The sequence below is a fragment of the Kwoniella shandongensis genome, chromosome 1, assembly GCF_008629635.2.
Source record: "Kwoniella shandongensis chromosome 1, complete sequence".
In the NCBI taxonomy this organism is placed as follows: domain Eukaryota; kingdom Fungi; phylum Basidiomycota; class Tremellomycetes; order Tremellales; family Cryptococcaceae; genus Kwoniella; species Kwoniella shandongensis.
The window spans coordinates 1,221,341-1,247,896 of NC_089287.1; the positions used below are offsets into that span (position 1 = coordinate 1,221,341).

The 26,556-nt window shown below is 50.2% G+C and overlaps 12 protein-coding genes and 1 non-coding gene across 13 annotated transcripts; 6 read left to right on the forward strand and 7 right to left on the reverse strand.

The window, feature by feature from the left end:
- Nucleotides 1-126: 126 nt before the first annotated feature.
- On the reverse strand, nucleotides 127-241 carry CI109_100430. Its single transcript, XR_004236737.1, has one exon. It is a non-coding gene; the product is annotated as a 5S ribosomal RNA (ribosomal RNA).
- A 392-nt stretch (nucleotides 242-633) lies between these two features.
- On the forward strand, nucleotides 634-2,140 carry CI109_100431 (uncharacterized protein; the record flags this gene model as incomplete). The annotated part of the gene is made up of 3 exons (XM_065966791.1): nucleotides 634-1,782; nucleotides 1,839-1,929; nucleotides 1,989-2,140. 3 exons carry the CDS (start codon nucleotides 634-636, stop codon nucleotides 2,138-2,140), a joined length of 1,392 nt encoding a protein of 463 aa, XP_065822863.1.
- Nucleotides 2,141-2,566: 426 nt separating this feature from the next.
- CI109_100432 (uncharacterized protein) lies at nucleotides 2,567-4,081 on the reverse strand (the record flags this gene model as incomplete). Its single annotated transcript, XM_065966792.1, has 2 exons — nucleotides 2,567-2,739; nucleotides 2,797-4,081. The coding sequence occupies 2 exons, from the start codon at nucleotides 4,079-4,081 to the stop codon at nucleotides 2,567-2,569; spliced, it is 1,458 nt and encodes a 485-aa protein (XP_065822864.1).
- Nucleotides 4,082-4,922: 841 nt separating this feature from the next.
- CI109_100433 (uncharacterized protein) lies at nucleotides 4,923-6,435 on the forward strand (the record flags this gene model as incomplete). The annotated part of the gene is made up of 5 exons (XM_032002905.1): nucleotides 4,923-5,115; nucleotides 5,180-5,217; nucleotides 5,281-5,464; nucleotides 5,531-6,282; nucleotides 6,340-6,435. The coding sequence occupies 5 exons, from the start codon at nucleotides 4,923-4,925 to the stop codon at nucleotides 6,433-6,435; spliced, it is 1,263 nt and encodes a 420-aa protein (XP_031862712.1).
- Nucleotides 6,436-6,681: 246 nt separating this feature from the next.
- On the forward strand, nucleotides 6,682-8,803 carry CI109_100434 (uncharacterized protein; the record flags this gene model as incomplete). The annotated part of the gene is made up of 13 exons (XM_065966793.1): nucleotides 6,682-6,892; nucleotides 6,938-7,099; nucleotides 7,259-7,356; nucleotides 7,422-7,642; nucleotides 7,727-7,777; nucleotides 7,836-7,927; nucleotides 7,987-8,100; nucleotides 8,157-8,186; nucleotides 8,248-8,295; nucleotides 8,346-8,399; nucleotides 8,479-8,617; nucleotides 8,676-8,699; nucleotides 8,755-8,803. 13 exons carry the CDS (start codon nucleotides 6,682-6,684, stop codon nucleotides 8,801-8,803), a joined length of 1,293 nt encoding a protein of 430 aa, XP_065822865.1.
- A 292-nt stretch (nucleotides 8,804-9,095) lies between these two features.
- Nucleotides 9,096-9,813, reverse strand: CI109_100435 (uncharacterized protein; the record flags this gene model as incomplete). Its single annotated transcript, XM_032002903.1, has 2 exons — nucleotides 9,096-9,180; nucleotides 9,281-9,813. The coding sequence occupies 2 exons, from the start codon at nucleotides 9,811-9,813 to the stop codon at nucleotides 9,096-9,098; spliced, it is 618 nt and encodes a 205-aa protein (XP_031862710.1).
- A 504-nt stretch (nucleotides 9,814-10,317) lies between these two features.
- Nucleotides 10,318-11,613, reverse strand: CI109_100436 (uncharacterized protein; the record flags this gene model as incomplete). Its single annotated transcript, XM_032002902.1, has 1 exon — nucleotides 10,318-11,613. One exon carries the CDS (start codon nucleotides 11,611-11,613, stop codon nucleotides 10,318-10,320), a length of 1,296 nt encoding a protein of 431 aa, XP_031862709.1.
- A 1,238-nt stretch (nucleotides 11,614-12,851) lies between these two features.
- CI109_100437 (uncharacterized protein) lies at nucleotides 12,852-14,361 on the forward strand (the record flags this gene model as incomplete). The annotated part of the gene is made up of 6 exons (XM_032002901.2): nucleotides 12,852-12,873; nucleotides 13,113-13,300; nucleotides 13,383-13,544; nucleotides 13,643-14,020; nucleotides 14,088-14,179; nucleotides 14,244-14,361. The coding sequence occupies 6 exons, from the start codon at nucleotides 12,852-12,854 to the stop codon at nucleotides 14,359-14,361; spliced, it is 960 nt and encodes a 319-aa protein (XP_031862708.2).
- Nucleotides 14,362-15,125: 764 nt separating this feature from the next.
- CI109_100438 (uncharacterized protein) lies at nucleotides 15,126-18,255 on the reverse strand (the record flags this gene model as incomplete). The annotated part of the gene is made up of 9 exons (XM_032002900.1): nucleotides 15,126-15,142; nucleotides 15,205-15,468; nucleotides 15,521-16,825; nucleotides 16,873-16,985; nucleotides 17,037-17,404; nucleotides 17,459-17,609; nucleotides 17,663-17,772; nucleotides 17,832-17,912; nucleotides 18,058-18,255. 9 exons carry the CDS (start codon nucleotides 18,253-18,255, stop codon nucleotides 15,126-15,128), a joined length of 2,607 nt encoding a protein of 868 aa, XP_031862707.1.
- A 540-nt stretch (nucleotides 18,256-18,795) lies between these two features.
- CI109_100439 (uncharacterized protein) lies at nucleotides 18,796-20,090 on the forward strand (the record flags this gene model as incomplete). Its single annotated transcript, XM_032002899.1, has 5 exons — nucleotides 18,796-18,827; nucleotides 18,882-19,090; nucleotides 19,177-19,733; nucleotides 19,832-19,928; nucleotides 19,993-20,090. The coding sequence occupies 5 exons, from the start codon at nucleotides 18,796-18,798 to the stop codon at nucleotides 20,088-20,090; spliced, it is 993 nt and encodes a 330-aa protein (XP_031862706.1).
- A 445-nt stretch (nucleotides 20,091-20,535) lies between these two features.
- CI109_100440 (uncharacterized protein) lies at nucleotides 20,536-21,271 on the forward strand (the record flags this gene model as incomplete). The annotated part of the gene is made up of 3 exons (XM_032002898.1): nucleotides 20,536-20,611; nucleotides 20,793-21,101; nucleotides 21,234-21,271. The coding sequence occupies 3 exons, from the start codon at nucleotides 20,536-20,538 to the stop codon at nucleotides 21,269-21,271; spliced, it is 423 nt and encodes a 140-aa protein (XP_031862705.1).
- Nucleotides 21,272-21,671: 400 nt separating this feature from the next.
- Nucleotides 21,672-22,065, reverse strand: CI109_100441 (uncharacterized protein; the record flags this gene model as incomplete). The annotated part of the gene is made up of 2 exons (XM_032002897.2): nucleotides 21,672-21,688; nucleotides 21,855-22,065. The coding sequence occupies 2 exons, from the start codon at nucleotides 22,063-22,065 to the stop codon at nucleotides 21,672-21,674; spliced, it is 228 nt and encodes a 75-aa protein (XP_031862704.2).
- A 1,029-nt stretch (nucleotides 22,066-23,094) lies between these two features.
- Nucleotides 23,095-25,472, reverse strand: CI109_100442 (uncharacterized protein; the record flags this gene model as incomplete). Its single annotated transcript, XM_032002896.2, has 5 exons — nucleotides 23,095-23,709; nucleotides 23,771-24,197; nucleotides 24,251-24,479; nucleotides 24,530-24,694; nucleotides 24,743-25,472. The coding sequence occupies 5 exons, from the start codon at nucleotides 25,470-25,472 to the stop codon at nucleotides 23,095-23,097; spliced, it is 2,166 nt and encodes a 721-aa protein (XP_031862703.2).
- Nucleotides 25,473-26,556: the final 1,084 nt, after the last annotated feature.

Here is a 26,556-nt window from a genome sequence, read left to right on the forward strand (position 1 = left end):
GTTGTACATCATGATCCGTGCTTTGTGTGTGTGCATTGATCTACGTATCAGTCCCTAGCACCGTTGGTCTTCCACGATGTCTTCTTCGCTCTCATTTAAAAAGAAACAGCTTGCCAAAAATGCAAAAACTACAGCACCCGGGATTCCCAAGTGGTCCCCCACCTTGGTACTAACCGAGCGATACCCAGCTTAGCTGCGCAGATCAGACGGGATGCGGCGTTTTCTAGGTTCTATGGCCGTAGATGTTTTCCACAAAATGGGCCTGTTCATGAATAAATCCACAAAAAAGGCCGTGCGTTTCAGGTTCGATATACACAGATCAGCATGTGTGTGTGTTTGCAGCGCTTGGTCTCTCTGCTTTCACGCTGTCTCGGAGAATTGCGTCGAAGGACGGACGCACAGATCACCGCGTGCGTGCTCCGAATCCCTTTTCGTGGTCATGACGACGAAGGCTAGGGGCTCGTGCTTCAGTACAATGATCGAACCCTCCTTTCCTTTCCCTGGCACTGGCAGTTTGGTTTGACCATGGGCATATAGCGTTGTATACTCACGATGATCTTCCTTCTTCTCTTGCTCGCTAACCTATATTCATAAACCATACCACGACACGTCAATCATCCACGTCTGTCCAAAATGAGTGACGCTCCTCTCAAGATGGCCCGCAAGTCATTCCCAGCCGACCTTCTCCCGGCTCTCGCCTGGATTCTGCACGATAGGCAGGACATCGAAACCCTGCTCAATCTACAGTGTGTGAATCTTGCTGCGTACAAAGCGGTCTCGACAGTATTGTACCGAGTGGTTCGAATCAAGAGCGATAAAGGTTGGATCTCGTTGCTGGCGGCGTTCAGAGATGATGATGTGGAGGAAAACCGTATCAGGATCGGGAAGAAGAGGGAGCTCAACGGAGAACCGGAACAGGAGAAGAAGTTGCACATGGACATGGAGGGGAATTTAGGAGAGAAAGAAGGTACCGAACAACAAGGAGAGGACGCGGAGACCGTCGGCCAGCATGGTCGACTCGTTCAACAAGGGCATAACCTTTCTTCGAGCATGGAACGAACCATATGGACAGCTCAACTTGTTCAACATATCGTCATTGAGGCGTTGCCGACCCGTACCCATATTCAAGAGATAATCGACCTGACTCGGAACACATTCGCATTGCGTCGTCGAGGCTCGCCTCCATACCTTGATCCAGCACCACTCTATCCCAACGCCTCCAAGGTCTCTATCACTCAGTCAGTCTTCGGTACTGATGGGTCAAGCATCGATTACAAAGACTCAGAGGATTCCGATTCCGAAGATACATCGCACGAGCCGCAATTGACATCAATTTTCCATAACGACAATGCATTCTTTTTCTCTATCTTCGCCCCCATTCACCTCTGTGTCAGGTTTGACTCATCTCTGGACCCAGAAACAAATCAGGCCAAGGATCGTTTCCTGAAGGACATCTTCATATCGTTGGGCTGCGTCAAGGATAGTGTGCGAACTGCATCGGTCCATGGACTCCTTCGTGTCGCGACACCCCTTCTCGCTTCACCACCAGCCACGCGCATTTTTATTCCGCACGCCTCTCATGGATCGGATTACGTTTCCCTATCTCTTCTCACAGAGAGGCTCAAGAAGTACAATGTCGACTGGCAGTCTCACGTCATCCTAGCCCTGGCTTTGCGACGCGGATCACTACAACGAACCGGTCATTCTACACGCACTACCCTTGAAATATGTGGTTCACCGGAATTGAGGGGATCGTGCCCGACTTTGAGGACCGTTGTGACCGTGAAGAGAGCGGTCCGTAGCCTGAAGACTCCGGAAACTATCTGAAATTCCTCCAGGGTGTTGAAGCACATGCCGCTGCTACCTTGATCAAAGAGGTGTGCGACACCATTAGGTTTCTGTATTCGGTTGACAGAAGTTTGCAGGAGGGTAAGCTTTTTGCTGTCAACTCGAATAATATTGACTCTCTAGTACATGTTTGCTGGTAGATCTGTCGAAAATCGTTATCGAAGTTGATCAGTACGGTGTCGAGTCCGTACAAGGCCTTAGCTTGGTTTCGCTCACTGAAGCTGATCCCTGCATTGTGTGTGGCCGTGAGTCGATGATCTCCTGTTTGATGGTATTGAAGATGCAAGGCTGATGAAACTGGAAAGTGAAAGTCTAAACAGAGGTGGATATACTTGAGCACCAGTACATGAAGGAAAGGCTGGCGAGACTGGGTCGCAGAGAGTTGTACATACACCCATGTTACTATCTGATACCGTATCGCTGTTGCTTCTCCGGTGTGCATCATAGGCATGCGATGCGGTGTTGCAGGTCCTATATTGATGATCACAACTCTTACCTTTCAAGCAGCAGCGAAGGAGTACGAAGTGAAATACAGTGCCGATAGCACTAGCGGGAGAGACCAGGATGTCATAGTGTACATGCATATCATCGCGAATATCGTATATCCGGTGATCTCTTCTTTTCTTCGTAGGACCAATGATAACCTTGGAAATAGTGGAGCTTTTGAAATACTACAGGTCATCTTTCTCTCCAGCTTCTTGATATCGTGGAATTGGGGTCAGATGGGGAGTTCTGGGCCAACCGAATTAGGGATCACCCATACAGTCGAAAAAGGTAAGAATCGACGCTCACCTCCGCAAGCATCGCATGGTGCTGCTTCCGCATACGGCACAAAATTCAGTTCTTTCACTGTGTCCAGGCCATCTTCCTTCACAATCAGGGCGTTGAATGCTAAATAAGGGAATATCAACATATCACCTGCTTCGGGTCGTTCAAAACCGTACTCACCTTTCACTTCCTCATCATCGGCGTGTCCAAGATGTTCACGAATTTTCCTGATCGCTCCAGCGGGTATCATACGGGAATAGATCACGTAAGAGATCGTGATACCACTGATGATATCTGGACCGGAATCTTTGTCCCCTTCTTCTCCTTCTTCTCTGTGCACGTCATGTTCGCGGAACTGAGGGTCATCGAATATCCCACAGATCTCGGTCGAACGGTCGTTTATATCAAGTCCGCTTTCGGACTGCAAGCCTTCGAGAAAACTTGTCTTTCGTGAGAGAGAGAAGATTAGATCTTTCACATCTTCGACAGCTCGTACTATGGCAATGGCTTTTGACCTGTTCGTCACCGGGGTGTCGGAAGGTACTGGTCGAAGGAAGATACGGACATCGGGTGCTGTATTGACGATATGACTCTGTAGCCACGAGCGCTCCGAATCGTGAATCACAAGGGTCTGGATGCTGCAGAAGAAGTGTTGCAGATTGTTGGCAAGGAAGCTGATGATCTGATTCTGCATTTCTTGCGGTGTCGTCTGGTGTTCGTGATGCTCGTGGTCGCCTGGCAAAGGTCCGATATTGACGGCTGGTGCAGGAGGGACCATCTGATCGAGGTTGCCGAAGACCTCAGCTTCATGATCGTTGTTCGTGTTTGTGACTTCGAAGTAAGGACGAGTTTTGATGCAGACTACTTGCGGTAGACAGATCTTGTGCAACATCAGGAAACACTCTGGGTAGTGTGCGGGCGGATCGTAAACGTGGTCCGCATTGTCGCCGAAAGTTGTAACCGCAACGCTCATTCGAAAGGCATTTTGGAAGACTTGCGAGTGATCAAAGATATGATACGCTCGACTAGCCGATGCTAAAGAGATGGCTCGATGTTGCTCAGACGGGAGAGCTTCGACAATGACGTGTTCAGTGAAATTGAAGGCCCAAGCGCAACGTTCGATAGCTGACGAAATGTCGAACTTTGCCTCTTGGGTAGGAGCGGCATTCTCCTCTGATCGAACATGTTGACTTTCGTTGGGTCCGACTCCACATCCATCAACCGCATCAGCCGAGCCTTCAGATGTCAGTCCTGCAGCGAAAGGAGCAAAGATGGATGACCATTGTTTGTCGTTCCCGAGTCGGACCGTGGGGTAAATCACCGGAGTGGCCGCTTTGTAGCCATATTGACATGAGCGCTGAAGGCTGAGGAGCGTGGGGATGTCGTTGTCGTCCTTGAGGTGTTTGGCGACGACGATGATCACATCGAAGGGAAGTTGAAGGCCGGAAGTGGGAAAGGCGGACATGGTGAGGTGCCGAATTATGTGAAACTGAGTTGACGCAGCGGAAAGAAGTAGGATGGTGCGTAGCAGTCTTCAAGTTCGAATTCTCCAATCTGACAGATTCTGATCCGCTGTAGAGGCCTGCAAGAGACTGAGCGAGTTCAGCTGGTGAATGTAGGTTTGTAAAAAAGAAGGACGAGAGACAGCATCAACCTCTGGGGGTTGGATTGCGGGAGTGAGTGTGGGAAGATTAACCTTTGTTGTTATCTTTGAACTACCCGACACACAATGCGGGAGCCACGCCGCACACCGAGCAGATCTTGTGACATCACAACATGCCATTCCTCTTCAAAGATAAGAAAATACTGTTGCACTCCTCCTAGTGTCGCAGGCGTATTTGTCTCATAGACTGTTCGTTGTTGGTGGACGATACGTAGAAGGGAAGCCAAGTGTTTCTTGGTCGATGTGTACCAGAGGAACCCAAATCACTGATGTCCCTCGACGGAATGATAGGTATCTCCCAGGTTGAACCGTCTATGTTGACTCCCGTCAATACTTAGGCAGGTGGAATGGAATCCAATGAGGCTCACAGGTCAGGGGCATATGCGAGAGTCGTTGTGATCGTACGTGCTGCACCTCTGATCTTTATATGCACTTTACATCCATCTTACTATGGGCTCAACGCTTTCGAGAGTGGGACTCGCACTGTCTGTCGAATCCGGTACCCTTCCGGCAATCCGGATACCGTAGCCGGAACATCTGCCCTGAGCTGAAAGTGAAATCGTCAAAGTCACCTAACTATAAATATACATCAACTCCCTCCTATCTTCACCCTTCTTTCACACTCATACACAATTGCTGAAATATGGCCCACTTACCCACGCTGAAGCCATCTGGCAAAGCGTCACTCGACAAGCTGCTCAAAGAGACGGTCGAGAAGCGCGAGGTACCTGCTGTGTTTTACGGCGCGACCAATGCCAAAGATGAGCTCTACTTCAACCAAGCTGGAGATAAGGTCTTCGGTGATTCCGCATCAGGTCAGGTAGATGAGAACACGTGTGAGTGGGCGAAGTCAAGTAGCAAATGACAATAGAGAGTACTGATGTCTCAATGGTGCCCCAGATACGGAGATTTTCTCTCAGTCCAAGTTGATTACCTGTGTAAGTCATCCCCTCGGGTTGCTTCGTCAGGTTGTCGCGAGTGCTTACCCACCGTCTGTTCAGATCGCTGCATTGCAACTTGTCGACAAGCAGCTCGTCTCTCTGGACAATCCCGAAGACGTCGAGAAATACCTCCCCGAGATCAGCAAGCTACAAGTGCTGAAAGGCTACGACGAGAACGACGATGCCATCCTGGTCCCTCCAAAGACCAAAGTCACCATGAGGCATCTGATGAGTCACAGCGCTGGTACGTCAAAAGATCCTTTTCCACGACTGATGTGTCTGTACTAATTGCCTACCATATACAATATAGGTTTCACATACATGCTTGGTCCCAATATTCTGAGCAAATGGGCGGCCAAGAACCCTAAGCCAGGGCTTTTCGATCCCAAAGCAACTGTCGACCTCCTCTGTACCCCTCTCATCTACGAGCCTGGTACTTCTTACACGTACGGTACTGGAATAGAATGGCTTGGAAAACTGGTGGAGAGAGTGTCGGGCACCGATCTCGAAGAGTATCTCAAGAAGAACATCTTTGAGCCCTGCGGTATCACAACGATGACGTTCTACCCTACGGCCGAGGTTAAGAAGAACAAGATGGCAGTGTGTGTCAGGGATGCGGAAGGGAAAGTCAGGCCTATACCCGGTGGTTTTGGTCTGAATCGACCAACTGAAGTCGACCAGGTACCCAAAGCCTTCCTCGCAGGTGGCGCGGGACTGTACGGCACTCAGAGGAATTACCTAACATTCCTACGACATGTCCTTCGATGCGATCCAAAGAGTCCCCACCATGCTTCCTCACCTCTCATCTCGGCTGAATCGTGGGAGGAGCTGTTCAAGCCATCTATACCAAGGGGAGAGGGATATGACGGTGTCGAGCGAATCCTCGATCAAGTTGAGAAACCTGACTATATCCACCCTAAGCCTACGGAAGACAGCGTGAACTACTCGGTCGGATTCCTCTTGACTTTGGAGGACTTTACAAAAGGTAGAAAGGCTGGTAGTGGATGTTGGTCAGGTATGGCCAAGACACAGTTCTGGATAGATCCCAAGACGGGTTTGGCGGTGAGTGATTTGTCCTTGCTAATCAGCGATGTTGCTGACTAGTTGGGAATGTATTAGGCTATATGCGGGACACAGTTGATCTCCCCTCCGCCTGATGCTTGGTATCCTGCATACGTGGAGTATGAAAGGGCGTTGTACGCTGCATTGGAATAGATCATCTAGATGATAGACCATACAAAATGCATGCTGTTTACTCGCGGGTGACAATCGTACACAGTCCTACACCCGTGGGAAAGTAACAAGAGTACGACGTCAGTTGCGATGGTACCCCGCACGGATACACCGCCTCGTCAACAGTAGTGCACCGTACATACACTCATATTCACACTCCACCTATCGTATCTCCTTTGGTATCTCTCTTCGTTATCAGCAACCTCATCCTCAGCACCACACATCACAATGGGATTCGCATCCAAATTAGCTCAAGCCAACGCCATTGCCGGCGCGACAGGTCTCATGTCCAACAAACCCCCTGGCGCTTCTTACGGTGCTCAGGGCGGTTACGGCGTCGCTCAAGCTTCTTCTCCTTACGGTGCTCCTCCCTCTCAACCTGGTCAGTACGGTTCTCAGCCTGGTCAATACGGCCAGTCGCCTGCACCCGGACAGTACGGTCAGCAACAGCCTCAACAAGGCTACGGAGCTCCCCCTGTTCCAGGTGGTAGACCCGGAGCTGCACCCGGAGGATACGGTCAACAACCTTCTTCCTACGGACAACAACCTTCGTCCTACGGTCAACAGCCCCAGTCCCAATACGGTGCTCAATCGTCTCCCTACGGCCAGCAAGCCCAGCAGTCATCCCCGTACGGCGCTCCAGGCGGTGGTTATGGCCAACAACAGCAGTCCCCTTACGGTCAACAAGCCGGCGCTCCTGGATACGGAGGTCAACAACAACAGCCTCCATATGGTCAACAGCAGCCCGGTGGCGGATACGGGCAATCACAGCCTGGACAGCAGCAGTATGGCGCTGCCGCTGGAGGTTATGGTCAGCAGCCTGGCGCAGCACCAGGCGGTGGTGGTGGTGGCGGCGTCAACGCTCAATATGTGGCTCAGTTGTTGAGTCAGTGCGTGCGAGATGTAAGTACCTCGTCGTTGATTCCTGCACATGACATATATACCTGACTCTCCATCCTGCTCTATAGCAACACCTCGACGCATTCTACCCTCCCGGATCCCTTGATTCCATCGCTCAGCGTGTCGTCCAATCCGGGGCTCTCCAGCAACTCGCATCCAACTGGAAACTCCCCGTCGAACTCGCTTCTGATCTCGTCAAAATTGCTCTCTTCGACGTTGTTGTCCTCATCGATGATTCGGGAAGTATGGCATTCGAGCAGAACGGAGAGAGAATCGAGGATCTCAAGATGTACGTGTGGTCTGCTTGTTTCCATCCCATTCAACGCTGTTTCTTCATCCGCTTGTGCTGGACAATGAGCTGACAGATTGGCAGGATCTTGGGCAAGATTGCTTTCGCATGTTCCCTCTTCGACCACGATGGAATGTGAGTGCTCTGTAGTATATCTTCTGCCCGAACACACTGCTGATTATGCCCGCTTTAGCCAAGTCCGATTCCTCAACTCCCAGTTGCAAGGCAACAACATCAACAACGAGCAAGCCGCTTTGCAGCTTGTCAGCCAAGTCAAGTTCAGCGGTGAGCAGAGCGCTGGTCCTCCCACTTTCAGGTACAGCAACTGATAGTATCCTGTTAAGGTCTCACTCCGCTCGGTACTTCGCTCGAGCAGAAGATCCTTCAGCCCTTGCTCTTGGGTCCTGCCAGGTCTAACGCTCTGCAGAAGCCTCTCTTGATCATCGCCATCACCGATGGTGAGTCACTTTCAACCTGGACCGAACGAAACCAGTGCTAACAATCGGGACTCTAGGTGCTCCCGCTGGAGAATCGTCGGACAAAAGTGTGTACCGTCGACCACGAGGTCAAGAAGCTTCGATATGATTGCTGACCTCTCTGTGTAGTCGTCCAAGTCATCTCCAGTGCCAACCAGGAACTCCAACGAAGTCGATGTGAGTGAATGGTCTGTTCAATCGGAGAGTTAAGCTGATTGTAATCGCAGACGGTCCCGATGCTGTCTCTTACCAGCTTTCTCAGGTCGGTAATGACAAGTCTGGTGAGTAGCCCCTCCAACATCTGGGTCCAATCATCCTAGCCACCTAACACTATGCTGATGGCGCATGTTTTTATTTCAGCTCAAAAGTTCTTGAGCTCTCTCGACGACCACCCCACTATCGGTTCGCTCATCGACCAGACCATGGACTACGAGTTCGAGCAGGAGCAGATGAAGGTGAAGACAGGAGAGGATCTCAGTCCTGAGATGTGGTTGATGAAGTGAGTGGTCGACTTGTCCTTTATGAGAGTTATAATGCTGATTTCCTCGCTCTCACAGACTTCTCCTGGGTCCTATCGATACGTGAGTGCTGTTTTCTGTGGTTTGAGTGGCACGGTGCTAACTCACTCCCCTTCAGTTCGTACGATTCCAAGGATGAAAGCAATGCCCCTCCCAGGCGATACTAGAGGATGAGTCGAAACGGTGGCGGACAATGAGAAAGAAATAAAACAGTACCTGTAGTTTGAGGAATGAATGTGAATGCATGGTATATCCAGCATCAGAGCTGCTACGTTGCTGAAAATGCCGAAAGGCTGGTATGAGTGGGAATCGACCGTAAGATCAAAGTTAGGTCCCAGTTTGATGTTGCTTATGCATATGAGGATGTCTGCTGAACGTGTATATGTCTTGTGTGGTATATTATACAGTTTGATTCGTGGTTGTAGATCCTCCCTGTCAGAGATGTGTCATGTCTAGACTCTATTCCTTGTCTTGATCCTCCGCTGCCGGTCCACCGAACGAATATGCCTTGACATGTTTCCAAGGACCTCCGAGGTATTCCCACCTGTACGAGACCGAGATTGATCAACCACAAGACTCGCACATGCAGCGACTTCGTCCACGGTCCACAGTCCACTGCTTGACATAGACTGATATCCACTTACAGTTCAAAACCCGTTGCTCTCCCTACATGTTGACCTTTCTCGCCCATCTTCTCAAATACCTCTTTGACCTCTTTCAGACATTTCTCCACCTCTTCCTCATCTCTCGCTTTGTTAAGCACGGTGACATGAGGTCTTTTCATAGTTTGCAGATCTTGATTTGTCAACTTGTCCTTTTCCTCCTTTATCCCCTTCTTGAGATCATGTAATAACTGTGATCTCAGATTCTCCGTAGTATTGGACGGTCTTTCTCTCAATCTGAGATATACTCCTCTATTCCCCATTGGTTCAGGTTCACCAAGGAAAACATCCCATCCCCCCTTCTCTCTATGTTTCTCTACGAGGTTGTTGAGGTAAGAGTCGAGCTCGGGATACCGATGGGATGGGATCGCATGGAAGAGTGTCACATGCGCTGTGAGGAAATTGCGATGTGGGGGGAAATATTTTGATCGTAGCGATGTGAGAAGTTGGTGAGAGGCGGAATCGAGACGTAATGTCAGGATCAGGGGACTTTGAGGATTGATAGCAGGGGACATGATACAGAGCTTGCTTTTGTAGATGATAGGATATTGATGCGAGATGTAATTATCATTCGCGATGAAGATATAGTACATCTCGTGTAAAAGCCAAAAAGTCAGTCACCAATTACATCATCTCACGCGGACGGCCAGGATCGTCCCTGATCGACATGACATCTATTCATTCCTCATTTGACAAAAAACGGTGGGACTGCTACACGTACTGAGATACATACTAGTTCTCACAATGCAGTGTAGTACCACAAGACGGTAACCACATTCGTTGCGACCAACCGCGAGCTTCCGTCCACGATATGCACTGCGTGCTCCGACGAGTCGCACCTTCTAGTCCACCACTATGTCATCATATTGGACCCACCCATCACCCTCCTATCCTTGCTTCCATCATCCCATGGAAAGTTATGCATCGATACACTACGCCTATCTTCTCGTTGAGACCTGCTCCAGTCCATATGTCATTCTTGCATGCGACTAGCTATTGAAACCTAGAACCCGTTACATTTACCAGTTTAACAGAGTGAATATACTGAGTACAATTGGCGACAACAATACTTGTAACGACACCAACATTGGCAACACCGTCAGAAGACGAGGAGCGAACAATCCACCCCCTTGCTGTGATGCTGTTGAAAGACGACCCGGAGGGATTTGTGCAAAGAGCGACCTAGCCGTGATAATCATGATCGGTATCGAGTAGAGCAGTACCGCTGTGATACCCTGTTTCCATCCTCGCGAGAATGTATTGAGATGATTCGCTTTCAATCCATGGTGTGGGATGTGGTGTATTCTCGTGAAGAGTCCGAAAAGTCCCAATGCGAGGATGTTGAATATAACGTATAATCTTGCGGCCATTGCGTGTCCTACTCGAACGACAAAGGTGATTTTACCTCCGGCGATATCGGCTTCTATATCCTGGATGTGCATGATGAATATCCTCGCTTGCTCGAAACAATACATCGCACCTAATAACACCCAGACTGGTCCGAGATTGAATCCGCTAGTCGAAGTGGTGAAGAGATCAGAAAGATGGACAGCACGACCTGTCGTAGCGGTGTAATAACCTGTCATGCCGAAAAGGATGGCGACAGGGTTGAGGAGGAGAGCAGAGATGAGTTCACCGAAACCGTGATAATGTAGTCGGACGGGCGGACCGACATACATCTGCGACAAGATCGAGCTGATGATACCGATTTGGAGGGGAAGACCACGATAAGGTGATCCGTGGGCGGAAGTGGGTTTGATAGTGTGGAGAGAAGCATCCTTCGAGCGAGAATAGAAGATGAGTCCGATGACGGCAGCTTGCCATGCAGCTCCTAGGACAAGAGCAGTGTAAGGTGGGAAAGTACCGTCGTGAATAATACGTGTCGTGTTTCCCATGATCTTCTCATTAAATTCGTGAACTTTTTCTTCCTGTTCCTGTTGTTCTCTGACCGCTTGTCCTTTCTTCTCCTTGTTCATCAACTCTTCACGAGCTCTCACAGCCTTCTTGATCGATTCGACCTGACCCGGTCTGTCCAAGTTCCAATCGAAGAACTCGTTCCCGTAATTGATCGAAATGTTCGTCGCCCAAGTTGTGAATGCGCATTGAAAGACGACCCACCAATCGATACTTGTTATTCCTTTCACTGCACCGGTTGAAGGGAACAATCTAGCGGATAGGATACAACCGAATATCGTCCAGAGGGGAACTTCACTGGCGAGGGGTATACGACCGAGAGCAATGAGAGCGTTGATCGAACCGCCAAGAGAGAGTTTCTGAGGATCGTAAGCGACCGAAGAATTACGAGTGTCGGTCATTCTGGAATTGATGAAACTCTGCTGTTATCTCAACAACACCTAAAGAGATTGGTCCTCAAGGTTGGATATGGTGCAAAGAGATTGTCAATGTTAAATACAACGTTCCGGAAATCAATCGTTTTGGTCCTCGCCCAGATCGTTTTCCCGGACCGTATCTTTAGTTATGACGTAATTCATGGTTTGTTATTCCAGCAACAATCTCAGATCTCGCCGACGCGTATTGTGTCCACTGTAGTCGATTCGTTCGTTCAAGCTATGCATGCATGCTGGCGTGCGATTGCCTATTTGTGTGATCTCAATACACAGATGCGCACAATCGGGCCCTCGAGTATGGACACGCTCACTGACCCGACAGTATCAAATGCTAGTCGTGGGACTGATTCGCCTCCACGGGGAAAGGAGGCGGTCCGCTTCAATCATCAGCATACTCGAAGGTGTTGGTTGTAGACGACGTCGAGGTTATCTTCGTTAGGATCAGACCCTTGCGTGGTGCTATGGTACGCAGATATCGAGAAACAACGAAGAACGAGGGGGCATGTAAATCCTGGTCGACTTGTTGTTTGGGTCGTTTGTAAAGATCACATATACGACTCTCGGTAAGATTCATTTCGCGATAAAGCCATTGTGCATGTGTGCATGTATGTGCAGTTTGTTCATGAGGGGGATACATACCTGAGTCCTTCCTTGTGAGCGCAAGATCGTATAGGATTCAGACTTCTTGGAGGAATCTGCCCATCCAATCAAACACACAGAATCTCGGAGAAGTCCCTCCGAATGGACCGCATCAGTAGTAGCGTTTGCAATTTGTTTAGCCAGAGGTAAACAGACTTGATCAACAGTTGTTTACTCCTTTGCTCCTCGACCCGATCACCGTCCCTCTGGAGCGACACATGTCGGATTCCAGAAGACAATGCGAAGGTTTGGTGCCTGACACATACCTTTGTTGATGAGATTGCTGTAGGTGACAAACCCAGATCACTGGAAATACCCCGAAAGATCTCTTCTGTTGTTGTTTTTGATACCACTGAACTACTGCCATGTATATGTGTTGCCTGGTAGACTGCCCGGCCGGCCTGTCGGTCGGCATGTCAGCCGGACGGATAGACGTCTGTTTCGAGTCTGAATACAGCTCATACTTTATACTTTGCGATCTTTGTGCGAGTGGAGCAAAGAGGAATGTGAGGTGGTGTTTTGGACGGGAGATGCAATGACGAGGTCGACCCAGGTTGTTGTGCTCCATGTTGACTGACATTCCAAACAGTAAACAAACAAACAAAGCCCAAGTGGTCGTCAATGTCCGCATGCATGGGAAGACGGTCTATATAATAGTTGTGCAGGAGACATGTCTTCCCTCCCTTTTCTTCATTCTGATAACTTACTCTGTTCTTTCGCAGTATTCGCTTTACGATATACACCCCCACTGTCCTTACGACTCACGACGATCTGATACGAATATCATTCCCTTCACGACTGACCAACACCTCGACTTCACACTACAGTACCGACACACACTCTTAACTTCACCATCAAGATGAATATGAAACTGACTTTCCTCGCCAGCTCTTTGGCTCTCGCCTCTTTCGCGTCTGCCGCCTCTTACATCGGTTGCACGTCTACCTACAACGTCAACTTCAATGATGAAACTAGTTACAAGGGCACAGCGGGCATTCAAACCGCCGATTGTCCAGTAAGTCTTCCCAGACCGTATCCATAACAACTCCGGGGGTGAACTTTGAACTTTGGAACTGACTTGGACATCGAACTCTTAGGCATACTGTGTCGATTTCGCCTATAGTTACTCCAACGAGGGACAGAGTGGAACCTGTATCTGTTCGAATTTGTCTCCAGTTGAGAACACCTATCTTGACGCAGTGGATAGTACTGGGACTTGTCCCAACAATCCATCGCTCCCAAACGGTAGCACCTTCACTGTGAGTAGTGACCGTACGATTACCAGTACATATTTTGCTTTCTTTACTGCTATCAGTATGCTGATGATGCGGGTTTTCCATTTCTCGACCCAATGTAGGTCAATAAAATCAATACCGATTTCACCTTTGCGGGATGTTCCATCAACGCCGTTCCTACCAACCCGGTGATCTCCGTCTCCCCAGACATCAACACTTGTTTCGTCACCTGCGCTCCTTACCCGTTCTTCACGGCCAACCCTCGTCCCGCCACGAATGACTTCGAATGTGTTTGCACCACTGCTTACGATTCCACCGGAACCAATGACAACTGTGGACCCGACACCTTGTTCGGATTCCAACATGTACCCCAAGCTTCGGGTATTGCCAAGAGAAGGTTGCGAGCCAGGTTGAATTTGGCAAAGGAGGAAGAGGCCAAGTTGCTCTGTCCCAGAGGCACCACAGCTTGTGTCGTCCCAAGTTCCGAAGACGCTTATGAGGTGAGTCGGCAGCTCAGTCCCGAGAACACTGTCATCGTGCTGACACCACCTTGCTACGTCCTTCCAGTGCGTCGACACCCGTTCCGAGCTCGAGTCTTGCGGCGGTTGCCTTTACGGCACCTTCGGCGACAACGCCAACAATGCTACTGTCGGTGTAGAGTGAGTAATATGATCCCTCTCGGAATCCGGTGTATTTCACTGACTATCGTCTCCTCCATCGCAGCTGCTCTACTCTCCCTGGTGCCGCTATGGGAGCTTCCACTTGTCTCCTCGGCTCATGCAATGTCTTCGCTTGTCAAGCTGGACACAACCTCGTCGACAGGGCTTGTGTCAAGGCATAGATCTTCTACCCATAGTTTCTAGAGGACAGTAGCACGTTACCTTCCACCATCTATTCTTTCGGTCTCATGGACAATCCTTCCCCTACATAGACTTTTACAACCTATGCACCCAATTCTTGCTGTGACATGCCGGTACCCTGATGAGGTAGAGATCAGCGAACAAATCAACTTCCATGAGCAGCAACTATTAAATATGATTTGGTTGAACATCAGTGTCTTGTGCCCCGCCTCAAAGTCTGACTGGGTCGGCAAATCCTACAAGAGCACATAGCCTTGGCTTCCTTCGAAGAGTATGGTTGGAAGACCGCAAAGCGGTCCATCAACGGCATACATGTAGCCTTACCAGGAGCTGCCTGCGGCTACATTTCACTCGACACAGGAGAACTGACCAGGTCCTAATGAGGGATAGCTCGTTCTGGATTCCCTGGATGGTGACGCTCCGGAATGGCGTAGTTGGTGAAGTGATTCGTTGAGTGCAGTCCACGACGAACGAGTCTTTCGAACCTGCTAAGTGGTCAGGATGGCTTCGGCTGACCTCGCCCCTGAAACGGATTCACGGAGTTTGAGCCAATACGTTAGTTCCCAGCCAGTGCAATCGTGCTGGTGCAATTTCGATAATCATTAGTGCATGTTATTTTTCTCCTGCATAAGCAACATTGTCGCATGCGCATTGAAGTTCATATGGTCGAGGTATCAACGAATCGGTATAAGCGGATATGTAAGGGGTGAGTGATGAAGGAGATGGTAGATGGGACACAAGAGACTCAGAATCGACGGTAGGCTACGAAACATCCGCGTCAGTGCCCCGCAGGTTGTCGAAAGGTCTGACAAGAGATAACTCACCATGCGCCGGCATAGGCGAAGGAGACTGCCTGTTCTGATGATGCAGTTGCATCAATTGTCTCGCATCCGGATGTTGCATCGGCGTCTGTTGCGCTTGGAGTTGACTGAACGCCATGGGTGACTGGAATGCAGCGTCGTCATGGATGGAACGAGGAGCAGATTCTGGGGAGAACATGTTGCGTTGTTGTTGTTGTTGCTGCGGCTGTTGTGGTTGCTGTTGGGCTTGGTTGCCGTAGATCTGAGCGTTACCGTACTGCAACAAAGCTACGGAAATGTCAGGATCACTTCTCGTCGAATGAAGATACAAAACACTCACGAGCTTCGTAGTCATCACGATCCACCCGCAATCCTTTCGCTTGCATGAACTGTCCTTGCAGCATCCCATGATCTAGTCTCCTTCCATCATTTCCTCGATCGTAATTCTGCATACCTAGCTGTCGATGATGAGATGGCGAAGCAGAGTAAGCAGATTCTCCAGTCCATCCTGCTTCAGTGGCCGACGACGAGTCGTAGCTGCCCACAAAAGACGCTACCTGAGCTGCTAATGATGCCGCTCGGTTGTCGTTGTGCAGTTGATGAAGTAGCGACTCGTCGTTCACGTTCTGCCGGGTGTACCATCCGTCTCTGAGGTTTGGTGGTTCCGCTACAGACCGACGTAACGCACTGAAAGGGCTTTGACCTCGCGCAGAAGCACTGTTTGTGCGAGCAAAACCGAAACGCGATTCTGTTCGCTGAGCGTTGTGGTCTTCCTCTCGACTGCGTGAGGGTCCCGGCGTGTTGTCGGAAAGAGCTGGCGAGTTGTCGTCGGCTTCGAACGGTCGGAACAATCCTGTATATTGCATGCTGCCTAATGGTGAGGCAGGGGCGGTGAATAGATCGGGCACTTCTGGAGCATGCACACCGAGTTCTGCCAATCCTTCAAGAGTCTTGCTGAATGGACTTGGTTCATATCCCTCGGCTTGCGCCTGTCTGAGCTGCAGTTCTCCATCGTCGAGACCAAGGACGAACGCAAAGTCTTTGTCGTGAGCGGGGAATGAGAAAATGACGGGTTCGGGATATGGTGAATGAATGAGGATGGGTTCGGATGATAAGGGTGCTGGAGGGATGTCTTCTGTGGTTCGGGCTGGAGTTTGAGGAGCTGGTGAGGAGGATGATGGACCCGCATCAGAATCGGCGGAGAATCGCTCATCCACTGATTCATCGGCCGGTTCGGAAGTCGGGGCTGTGGAAGAACTAGGCGCGGACGTGGGGATGCCAGGTGGAGGAGCTGGGCCTGATGGTGCGGGAACGGACTTGACCGAAGTAACAGGGAGGAGGGCGGATGGCTTTTTCTTCGGCGAGGTCTGATTGCTGCTTGTTGTCGCGCTTTGAGCCGAATCTGTACTCCGTCCTCTGGCCATCGCTGAAGCTCCAGACTTCCGTTCCTTCTTCTCCTTGATCGTGATGGGAATCGTAGGGGAAGGGGTAGGGAGGGGGAACGCGGAGTTGTTTTTGCCGAGTGGTACGAGATTGCCGATTTTGGTCGGACGAGAAATGGCGCTAGGCGGTGGTGGTCGAGCAACTCCTTTGGTTCCAACACCCTTGCCCCAACTAGCTCCACTCGGAAGACCGGTCGATGAAGCTGTGCAACGTCAGCTTAGCCACTAGCAGAACAGTAATAACACTCACAACCGTTGACATCCTCTGCTGAAGGTTTGGGCCAGGCGATCTTGGATGACAGTGATGGAGGAGGTAGTTGCGTTTGCTTTTGTCGGGCATCGTACTCCTGAGGCCGAGTCAAACTGCTCTTGGCATTAGTTGGACATCTCACACGGCAATCGCAAGTTACGCACGCTGTGTCCATATCCTCCTTGGTGAAGCAATCACTTTCTCCTCCCCACTCATGCAGACTATGGCAGGTGCTGTTATCGCACTTCGTTCCTCTCAAGAAAGCGTCGCAATACCGTGTGGTCCCGTAAGTCGCCTTCAAGACCGACCCAGGAGGACCTTGTGGAGCTGGTATTCCGTCCAAAGAAGCGATAGCACGAGCGGCATCTTCTCTCCGTATGTATACGATGTATATTCCAGTGGATGTGGAAGGATTGTCCGGAGTGAGAGTGGTGACTGAGGAGGAAGAGACCTTTGTCCGGTCACCAAGGTAAAGCTTTGATATTTTGCCGTATTGACCGAAGTAATCGTTGGACCGCAGAATAGGTATAGCCTGATAAGGGGTTAGCTCAGATGGTAATGTTATTCGGAACAAAGAGTATCTCACTTCATCGCCAGGAGCTGGTAGCTTCATCCCAACGACATAAACCGTATTCTTCATGACTATCCTGACATTCAGCAGATGTCGACGTCCCATGCTAGTCAATTGCTTGATCGTCTTTGCCCGTTTTGTCTTCCTCTCCTTGGCGCGTTTGACCCTAGAAACAAAAGTCAGCATGTGAACGCCAGGCGACCAATCCGCAAGACTCACTCTTCCCAGTCAACAGGTTGGAAGACTACCGCTTTCGCATCATACGGTCTTCGACAACCCGGACAACGAGAATCTGTTTGTAGCAGCTTGTTGTAGCAGAATTGGCAGATCTATGAACAACGGGTTGTCAATTTCTTACGCTTGACCACTTGCCAGCGGAGCCACTTACCTGTAGACCACATTGACAAGGCTTGAAGTTGAGATCTGACAAGTCCAGCGGTTCGGCACAGAGCAGACAGTCGGGATCATCCTAGAGCGAGAAGCGCGTCAGCACCTCGTCCTTCTTGTTCAGCTAGCTCAAGCGAAAAGCACGGCAAGCAGCACGCAGTCTGCGAGTCCACGCAGCAACACACGGCACTCTTCATAATGGTGTGTTTTGAGAACAATTGACTCACCTCGTCTTCGCTCCAATAGACATCTTGTAATCCCTTGAGCGTATCTCTGCTGACTCCTCCACTTGACGCGCTAGCTGGCGGAGCTGCCGAATAACCTCCTCCTATTCTTCCACTCCCTCCTCCTCCTCCAAGACTTGCGAGTGGTTGTTGACCTGTTGTCGGGTTGGCTGGAAGTGGATGCAAGGACGGAGGAGCCATATTGATGATTGTGATGATGTGATTTTAAGGAACAGCGTGGAAATGAAGAAGGAAAAGGTGAAAAGCGAAAGAAAAAAAGGCTGAAAGTTGTGGTATCGTGTAGCTTGACTGCTGCCTTCCAAGCCGAGGTATATGTGCCGTGTATCGATTTTGGCGATTGAGAAAGAGATGTTGGAAGTGAGAAGGAGAAAACGGTAAGAGGTATGTATGCTTTGTGTGGTCAGAAGTAATGCAGCTCGAAAAGACCGAGGAGGAAAGCACGAGCTTGTTGTAAGTGACCGTCCTAGGTGAAATCTACGATACTAATACTCATACAGCACTTAAAGGTGGCGGCGGTTGTCGGGATTTGCCACCGAACAAGAAGCGTGGCAACGCAACTTGGATTCAACGTCCACTCTCATCTTCAACTTTCAACTGTCTATCCGTATTTGATAACATACAACATAACTGCCCACGAAGTGCAAGGGAACAGAGGAGACAGATAGGGACAGAGGACTCGAATTCGAGCCGACAGTACTTCGCTGAGTGCATATAGCCAACATGCCTGACCTCAAAACTTACCTCGCGGCCAAGTACGTTCATTTAACCTCCCTTAGCATACATCAGCTAACAAATCCTGCTCACAGCTACATGTCCGGAGCCAAGGCGGATGCTATCTTGGCTCGATCATCTGACCCGACTATCAAGAAGAAGCGAAAGAAGGTTAAGAATGAGGATTATATTGGCGGGGCACCAGTCAAAGGGGAGAGCAGTAGTGGGATTCTGCTGAAAGATGAGGACGAGGAATGGCGGCGAAGACAAGACGAAGATGATCCAGAAGATGACGATGTTCCGGGTAGGTCGTGACTTGTTCCTGCGGCTAAAGCGTGTGCTCGTGGACGAGTGCTGACCGGGTTGGTCTGGCTGTTCTTCCGTTTTTAGTGGTTGGAAAGGATGTCGCTACCTTCCAAAAATCCAAATCAGCATGGGCGACCGTCGCCTCAACATCTCTCCCCATACCCGCTGGCTCAAACGCTGCTGCTGGTCCATCTTCACCTCCACCCGATATCAAGCCTGATCCCGACGCACCTCCGCCTCCACTAGTCCAACTGACGAAACGACGAGGCGGTCTTCGTACCGCTGCAGAAATGCGAGAAGAAGCAGAACGTGCAGCTGCCGCGCGATCACCATCCCCTGCACCGGAGGAGGACAGACCCGACCCGACGGCGACGGTACATCGTGATGCGACAGGTCGAGTGATTGACATCGTCCAGATGAGAGAGGAAGCGAGAAAAGCGGAAGAGGAGGAAAAGAGGAAGGAAGCAGAGAGGAAAGAGTGGACAAAGGGTTTGGTTCAGAGACAAAATAGAGAGGAAAGGGCGAAAATGGAGAGGGAGATGGGACAGAGTGATGTGGCGAGAAGAAGCGACGATGCGGCTATGAACAGGGAGATGAGAGAGGTGGAGAGATGGAATGACCCAGCTGCGTCGTTCTTGACAGTGAGTAACGCTGTCATCTACCCTTCTTTGAGTTCTGCTATTGCGGTGTGTGTGTGTGCGTGTGTGAGCAATGCTGATGATTTCTGACCGTTTGACAGAAGAAAAAATCAAAAGGACCAAAGAAACCGAAATACGAGCGATCATGGGCTCCTAACCGTTTCATGATCCCACCAGGTTACAGATGGGACGGTGTCGGTGAGTTATTGTACATCTCAGAGCTTATATAATATCATCGCTGATTCCCTCCCTCTTCATTCAGACCGGTCCAATGGCTTTGAAAAGAAGTTCTTCCAAGCGCAAAATACTGCTGCGAGACGGACGTATGAGCATAATCAGTGGAGTGTGGAGGATATGTAGGCATTGCATCACGTGTATGTGTTACAGTCATGAGAGCAGATGTTGTAAGACCCACTTGCATGGCTTCTTGTAAATCAGAACGAATGCATTAACCCAAGCAGAATCACCACAACATATGCATAGCACAGTCGTCAACTTGTTTTGGTACCCTGTTTAAGCATGATTTCCCACGTGGTTGTCGCACGAAAAGGCAGGGAGAGAAAAAAATGAATTACGTTTAATTTATCCGGAATTACATATTAGTTGTTACAACGAATCACACTGGCTCCTGCTCTTTCCGAGAGACGAGGAGGAGGGAGAAGGGGAAGGGAGCAACGACGCTAAACAGTGACAAGCTATCATTCTGTCCAATCCACTCTCATCCATTCCTTTTACTGTTCATCCTCGACCCGTCAACACTCCCCACTCAGTTCTCATCCACCTCTCAAAACCACCAACCATCGTCATGCTCGCCTCCGTCTCTCGAACACTCATCAGGGCTCGACCTGTCGTGTCTGTTGCTCGACCTCTTGCTTTCACCGGTATGTGTTGATCAATTTCTTCCTCGTCGCTCCACCAGTTCGGGTCTCAATTCGCAGAGATGCATTCATCTCCCATCTCCCATATCACCTCGTCCTGCCTTTTGCTTGTCCCCATGTCATCCTGTTATAACATGTGTGTATGGGTCAGATGCTAATTCTCATACTTTTGATTTGTACATAGCCGTCCGATTCTCATCTGGCGGTGCTCACGCTCACGAGACTGAATCTTTCGAGTCCTTCAACTCTCGATACCACACCTTCTTCTCCTCTGTCGGTGATCTCTTCGAGCTTCAACGAGGTCTCAACAACGCTTTCGCCTACGATCTCGTCCCTTCCACCGAGGTCATCAGCGCCGCCCTCAAGGCCGCTCGAAAGGTCAACGACTACGCGACCGCCGTCAGGATCCTCGAGGGTGTCAAGGAGAAGGTTGAGAACAAGGGACAATACCAGGCTTATTTGGATGAGTTGAAGCCCACTCTCGAAGAGCTCGGTGAGTGTCTCCCTTTCAGGATAAAAGGGATGCTGCAGCATGGCACGAGAGACGGTGGTATAAGAAGGGCATAGTGGGATCTGTTGGATAATCGAAGAGGAATACATGCTAACTCATTGTCCCTGTCCCCAGGCATCAACACCAGGGAGGAGCTCTACGGCAAGTTGTAAGAAGGGAATCTATAGACCCATGATGGTTTCGGATACTTGTTGAAGAGGGATGCAAAATACTTTCAACGGGGACTAGCGCGCGGTTATGATTTTTGGTGTAGGCTGGCATGGATAAGTGTCAAAATGTCAAGTTTGCTAATCCTCTCGTCGATTCTGCTTCACTGACTCGAAACGCTCTTTTTGGTCACGCAATCAGACTGCAACTCCTGGTGATCTGTTTATAATACTGATGCATAACGATCACTACTACCACTACCTCCTCCTATGGCTGGTCGAGGACAGGTCCGCGCGGCTAAGCCGACGTCCTCCGTCTCCCTACTTGTCTTTCGCATCGTTTTCTGAACCGGGTCTCACTCCTCATCGGACCAAACTAACTTGCGAAAGGAGTACGGGATGGGGTCTAGGCAGTAGTCTCGCCTGCGAACGAATATACCACGTTAGTATATCAGGAGCAGACGTATGATGTGTGCACGAGAGAGGCAAGCGAGCGAGAAAGACGACAAGACGACGGTACGAACAAGACCATCAAGGACGAAGAGGTGTAATGTTGGATCGGACTGACAATCGCAAGAACAACACTCACCTTCCTTCTGAGTCTCCTCAGCGGGCTCCTCGGCCTCCTTGTCGGCGGGCTTCTCAGCCTCAGGAGCTTGGGCCTGCTCAGCTGGAACAGCCGCGGGAGCAGGGGTGGGGTTGGTCTCGACTTGAGTCTGGGTAGGGACGGTTTCTACGACGAGAGGGGATGAAGTCACATTAGCTTCTGTCCTCGGAGAGGGAGGTGGCGAACAACTCATCGGTCGCAGTGGACATTGGAGAAGGGTGTGATGAACGGAGAGTGATGAGTTAACTGGTCCTTACCCTGGTTGTCAGACATGTTGATTGCTTGCTTGCTTGATCTGGTTGATGGTTGATTGCTGTAGTAAAATATGTATGAAAACTGAATGATATTGTACTGAAGATACAAAGACGAATCTACTCAATCTCTTCACCCCTTTTATACAGATCTCAGACTCGCTCCCATAGCTCAAGGCGCATTGAGATCGTACGACTAGACCTAATCAAAGGACGATCAAGGAGAGATCTCCGTTCAATCTTCATACAACACTCTGAGTTCCTTTGACCCTCTCGAGTCGAGTCGAGTGGAACGTAATGGAAAGTCGTAGCAATTGTCTGTAATCTACTGTATGCGCTGATAATGGACGACGATATGCCTTTGATTGATACTTGGAGAAGGGGCTGGTGGTCGTGGCGCAACACGTAAGAGGAGGACAAAGGTGGAGGGATGTGGTTAAGCGAGTTGGAGTGAGCTTTCAAAGGGGAGATAAGGCGACGATGAGATGAAATGAGACGAGAAAAGATGAAACGTTTGACCTGATCGGAATCGCTCATCATGATTTCATCTAGGGGGAGTGGGCCAGTGCTCAAGAACAAGGGAGCTACTAAGTACCATACACGATCGAGGTCTTGATATCTTGTTCAGAGCCATCGATCAAGATTAGGCGAATTCAATGTCTATATGACCGTTGCCTAGGGAAGGTGCTGGGGGTGTTCTGGTAGAGTCATCAAGAGTAGCAGGTCATAGGGATGAGATCGGACCGTCATTCCAAAGGCGTAATCAGATGGTATGCTGCCATCTGACGAGATGATTATGGCTGGAGGAGGACGAGCAGACCCAGAATACGATAACATGTATGCAAGTGTAATGACTAATCTACAAACAGAAGATTGGAAATATGGTGAGAGATACTATATGTGCAAGTGTATAAATTGAGAAACGAGAAAGGTGACAACATGACGAAATCCAATTCTACCGGAAACAAACCCTACGACATCCCCGGATACATCACTCTCAGATCGCTCGAACTTGGTTGTCTTGAAATATCGCTCTGGTGGACATGCGGTAACTGATGGGGCTGATCCGGGTATCCCATCCCGCTCGGCAGGACATACGAGCCCGAAGAACCTCCAATAGTATCGTTGGGATCGACATTTGAACCGTTGACCCACTGAGATCCTGGTTGAGCATAAGACGGTGACAGGTTGAGATATCCTCCTGTCTTCTCTTCCGACCCGTGAGCTTGATGTGTCGGTCCCGAAGCAGCCGAAACGCTTCTATATGCTCCCGGTGAACTGCCATGTTGCGGTGTGTGAGGATTGTTCGTTGGGTGAGAGTAAGCCGATGATTGAGCGTAAGAAGTCGAGGATTCGCTGCTGGAGTGCGAGACCAAGTGCGGAGCTGATCCAGACGCAGGTGGTCCGGATGTGCTGGCGCTCATTTGGCTGTACTCGTCTTTCACGTAGTCGTCCTCGGGTATAGGCGTCGTGGACATCATCGGTTGCAGAGGATGAGACATAGCGAAATGAGGTGGAGGGAGCATCGAGGGCGGAGGTGGTGGAGGCATACTAGGGTTTGATTGTGCATAAGGAAAGCTCGCGGACTGTTGATGTACGTTAGCTCCTACCAAGTCGTCGATTTACGTCACAGATCTTTCGACTCACGTATTTCCCGATGATCTTCTTCAGTGCCGGACCCAAAATCTCCCATGGAAAGACTTTTACATCCTTCTCGATATTCCTCGGTCTCGGGTTCGGAAAGTTCATGATCAGTCGAAAGAAGTCCTCGCTACCGGGTTTGCTCTTCGAAACGGTGATCGGTCGGAAACCTTCCAAATTCCTTCGGATTCGGTTCTTCTCCTCGACGGTAAAACGTGTCCCAACCAGAGCCTCCAGCAGGTAGATCGCGTCAACAGAGGTGACGAAACAGGCGTTTTTGTCTTCCCGAAATATACAGGATATGATGATAGACTGTTGAAATGCTGGGTATTCGGCTTGAGATATCGGCTTGAAAGCTGCATGGATGGTTGTACCCTCCTGGCGTCGCCAGAACTGTACCAATCGCCGTCGAGAATGCCATTCCTCGGTACTCCTGCGCGAAACGTCAGCGAAGTTCCGACGACCATGGGATTAGTCTTCACTCACCATCCCTTAGACATCGACATCAGATCCCCATTTAGTTCCAAGCACGCTTTCTGACCACTGTTGACATACGAAGTTGGCGCTGGAATGCCGGGAGTGAGCTGTGTCGAGCGCATAAGACTGGGTTGAAGCCCGGGGGTGTAGGGAGGGGGCGCTGGTTGGGGAAGTGACGGGAGGGAAGAGCTAGGAGCCATGTAAGGGCTCTGCCACGAGCCAGAACTCTCGGCGACCGCTAAGAAAGGCTGTCAGCGATAGCTTGACGGTATTTATAAATCAACTCACATCGACCAGAAGGACTAGGATGGTAGGTCGACGGCATGGTAGCATATTGCTGCATTTCTGGTGTACCGTATGCTGCAGAGCTCGTCGAGATGACTCGACGATGCAACGCATGTGGGGATGGGCGAGATGATTCCATTGTGTCTCCTCCTCGTTTCAGTGGATTACCTGTGGGATTGTCAGCGAAGCTAGAACATCCATCATTAATAGACTAACCTCGAGGTCCTCCATTATTGTATACGAAATCGCCCAGGGGAACCGACTCTATGATCGCATGGTTCTCCGCCAACACCTGTACGAACACCTGCACCCTGTTGCCGCCTCCCATGCCACCAGCTCCTGTAGTTGACCAGCTGGGCACGGTGGCTGACAGCTGACATAGCTGTCCGCCTCCCATTTGACTCGAGTTCATAAGGAGATGCACCGCCGTTTGTACCGGATGTTGACCAAAGACCACTCGCAGGGCCTTGCCCGACATCCTGGGTGAGGGATCAGGAGAGGAACCATCATTGATGGACGAAGGGGTGGATGATGGGAAATTAACGTCGCATTTGACCGTGAGCTGCGTGCCTTGTGTCCCCTCGTCCGGTCCCCACTCGTGCACCGCCACATGACTCTCGCTCACATTCGATGGCCCAGGTCGAGGCTGGCCATGAAGGATCGCAGGACTTTGTGTGGAGAGATCATTGAATTGACCGGACAGATGGGGTGACATGTACGGTCTAGACTGCAGGAGCGTGGAACCAACCGTTGATGCGTACGGCGCCGAAGTATTCGGTGTATCCGGTGAGAACTGGGAGGAAGGGGAAGGTGGGAGACCGAACGAATCCATTCCTGTTCTAGGAGCGTATTGAGGGCGTGGGTAAGAAGGAGCGGGAGGTTGATATAGCCGGTGCTGACTGATAGGCGGAGGTAGGTTCACCTGCGACGCTGAGGTGTGGTACATGTCTGTCAATTGCATTTGTCAGCGATGACAACGTTGGCGACACAAGCAAAAGTCGACTCACCTGAAGTGTGATCGCGACGGTGTGTTGTCGTATACGTATGGCGAGGAAGATGAGATGAGATGAGATGGGAATGAGAGTGGGACGCGGCGTGTCGGAGAGAAGTCACAGGGGGTGGCAGAGAGGTCCGAGACAACCGAGTGAGACAAGTGTAGGGAATCGGGGGTTAAGGTGATGTGTCGAAGAAGACTAGTCAGCGTGGTTTCTTCTGTCGGTTGGGTATGCAACCGTTCTGGGGTTCAGTCGTTGGTTGGAAGGTATATAGAAGCAATAAGTGAAACAGACAAGATCATAAGGATCGAAGATGCAATTGGTGATGGCGATGAATGTGTGAGGGATGAGCAAGTGTGATTGGCAGTGTGCCAGCAGTTCCGAGCTCTGTAAAGTTGGTTACTGCTTCCACTAGGCAAAGACTACTGCTTCTGCTACTGCTATTACGCCGGCATAGACCGCAGCCGGAGTAAGAAAGCGAGAGAGAGAGAGGAGGTGTTACACGAACAAACCAAATCGAAAACCAAAACGATAATCGAAAAGGAAAGCGGTAAAAAGCGACGACATGATTTAGGAACGCCTCCGCATCCAGAGAAAAGACTAATCGACCCCATCCCATCCCCCTTCTCGGAACGGAACGAGATAGAGATTTTCCCTCAAATTCTCCTTTCTCGGTATCAATCACGTTTTCCGTTATATTTTCATCTACGCTTGAATATCCATTCGATCGCCCTGCCTACCTTCTGATCAGAAGGAAAGACGATCACCCCCAACCCCTCCCTGTGCGCCACCACCACCACCACCACCACCACCCCTCTACCATATGCATGCATGCATGGGCGATGGCGGTGGTGGTCGTAGTTGTGAAGGTGTAGTTCTCGGACATGACGCGAGTGATGATTTTGATAGAGTGATTTGATCGGAAGCGGAGAATTTCCAGACGGCAAAGGGACCCGGATGTGGTAACTGATGGCATGGAACCCTTGTATATCTCCTAGTCCCAGTCCCTGATCACTCCGGTCCACAAAGTTTAAA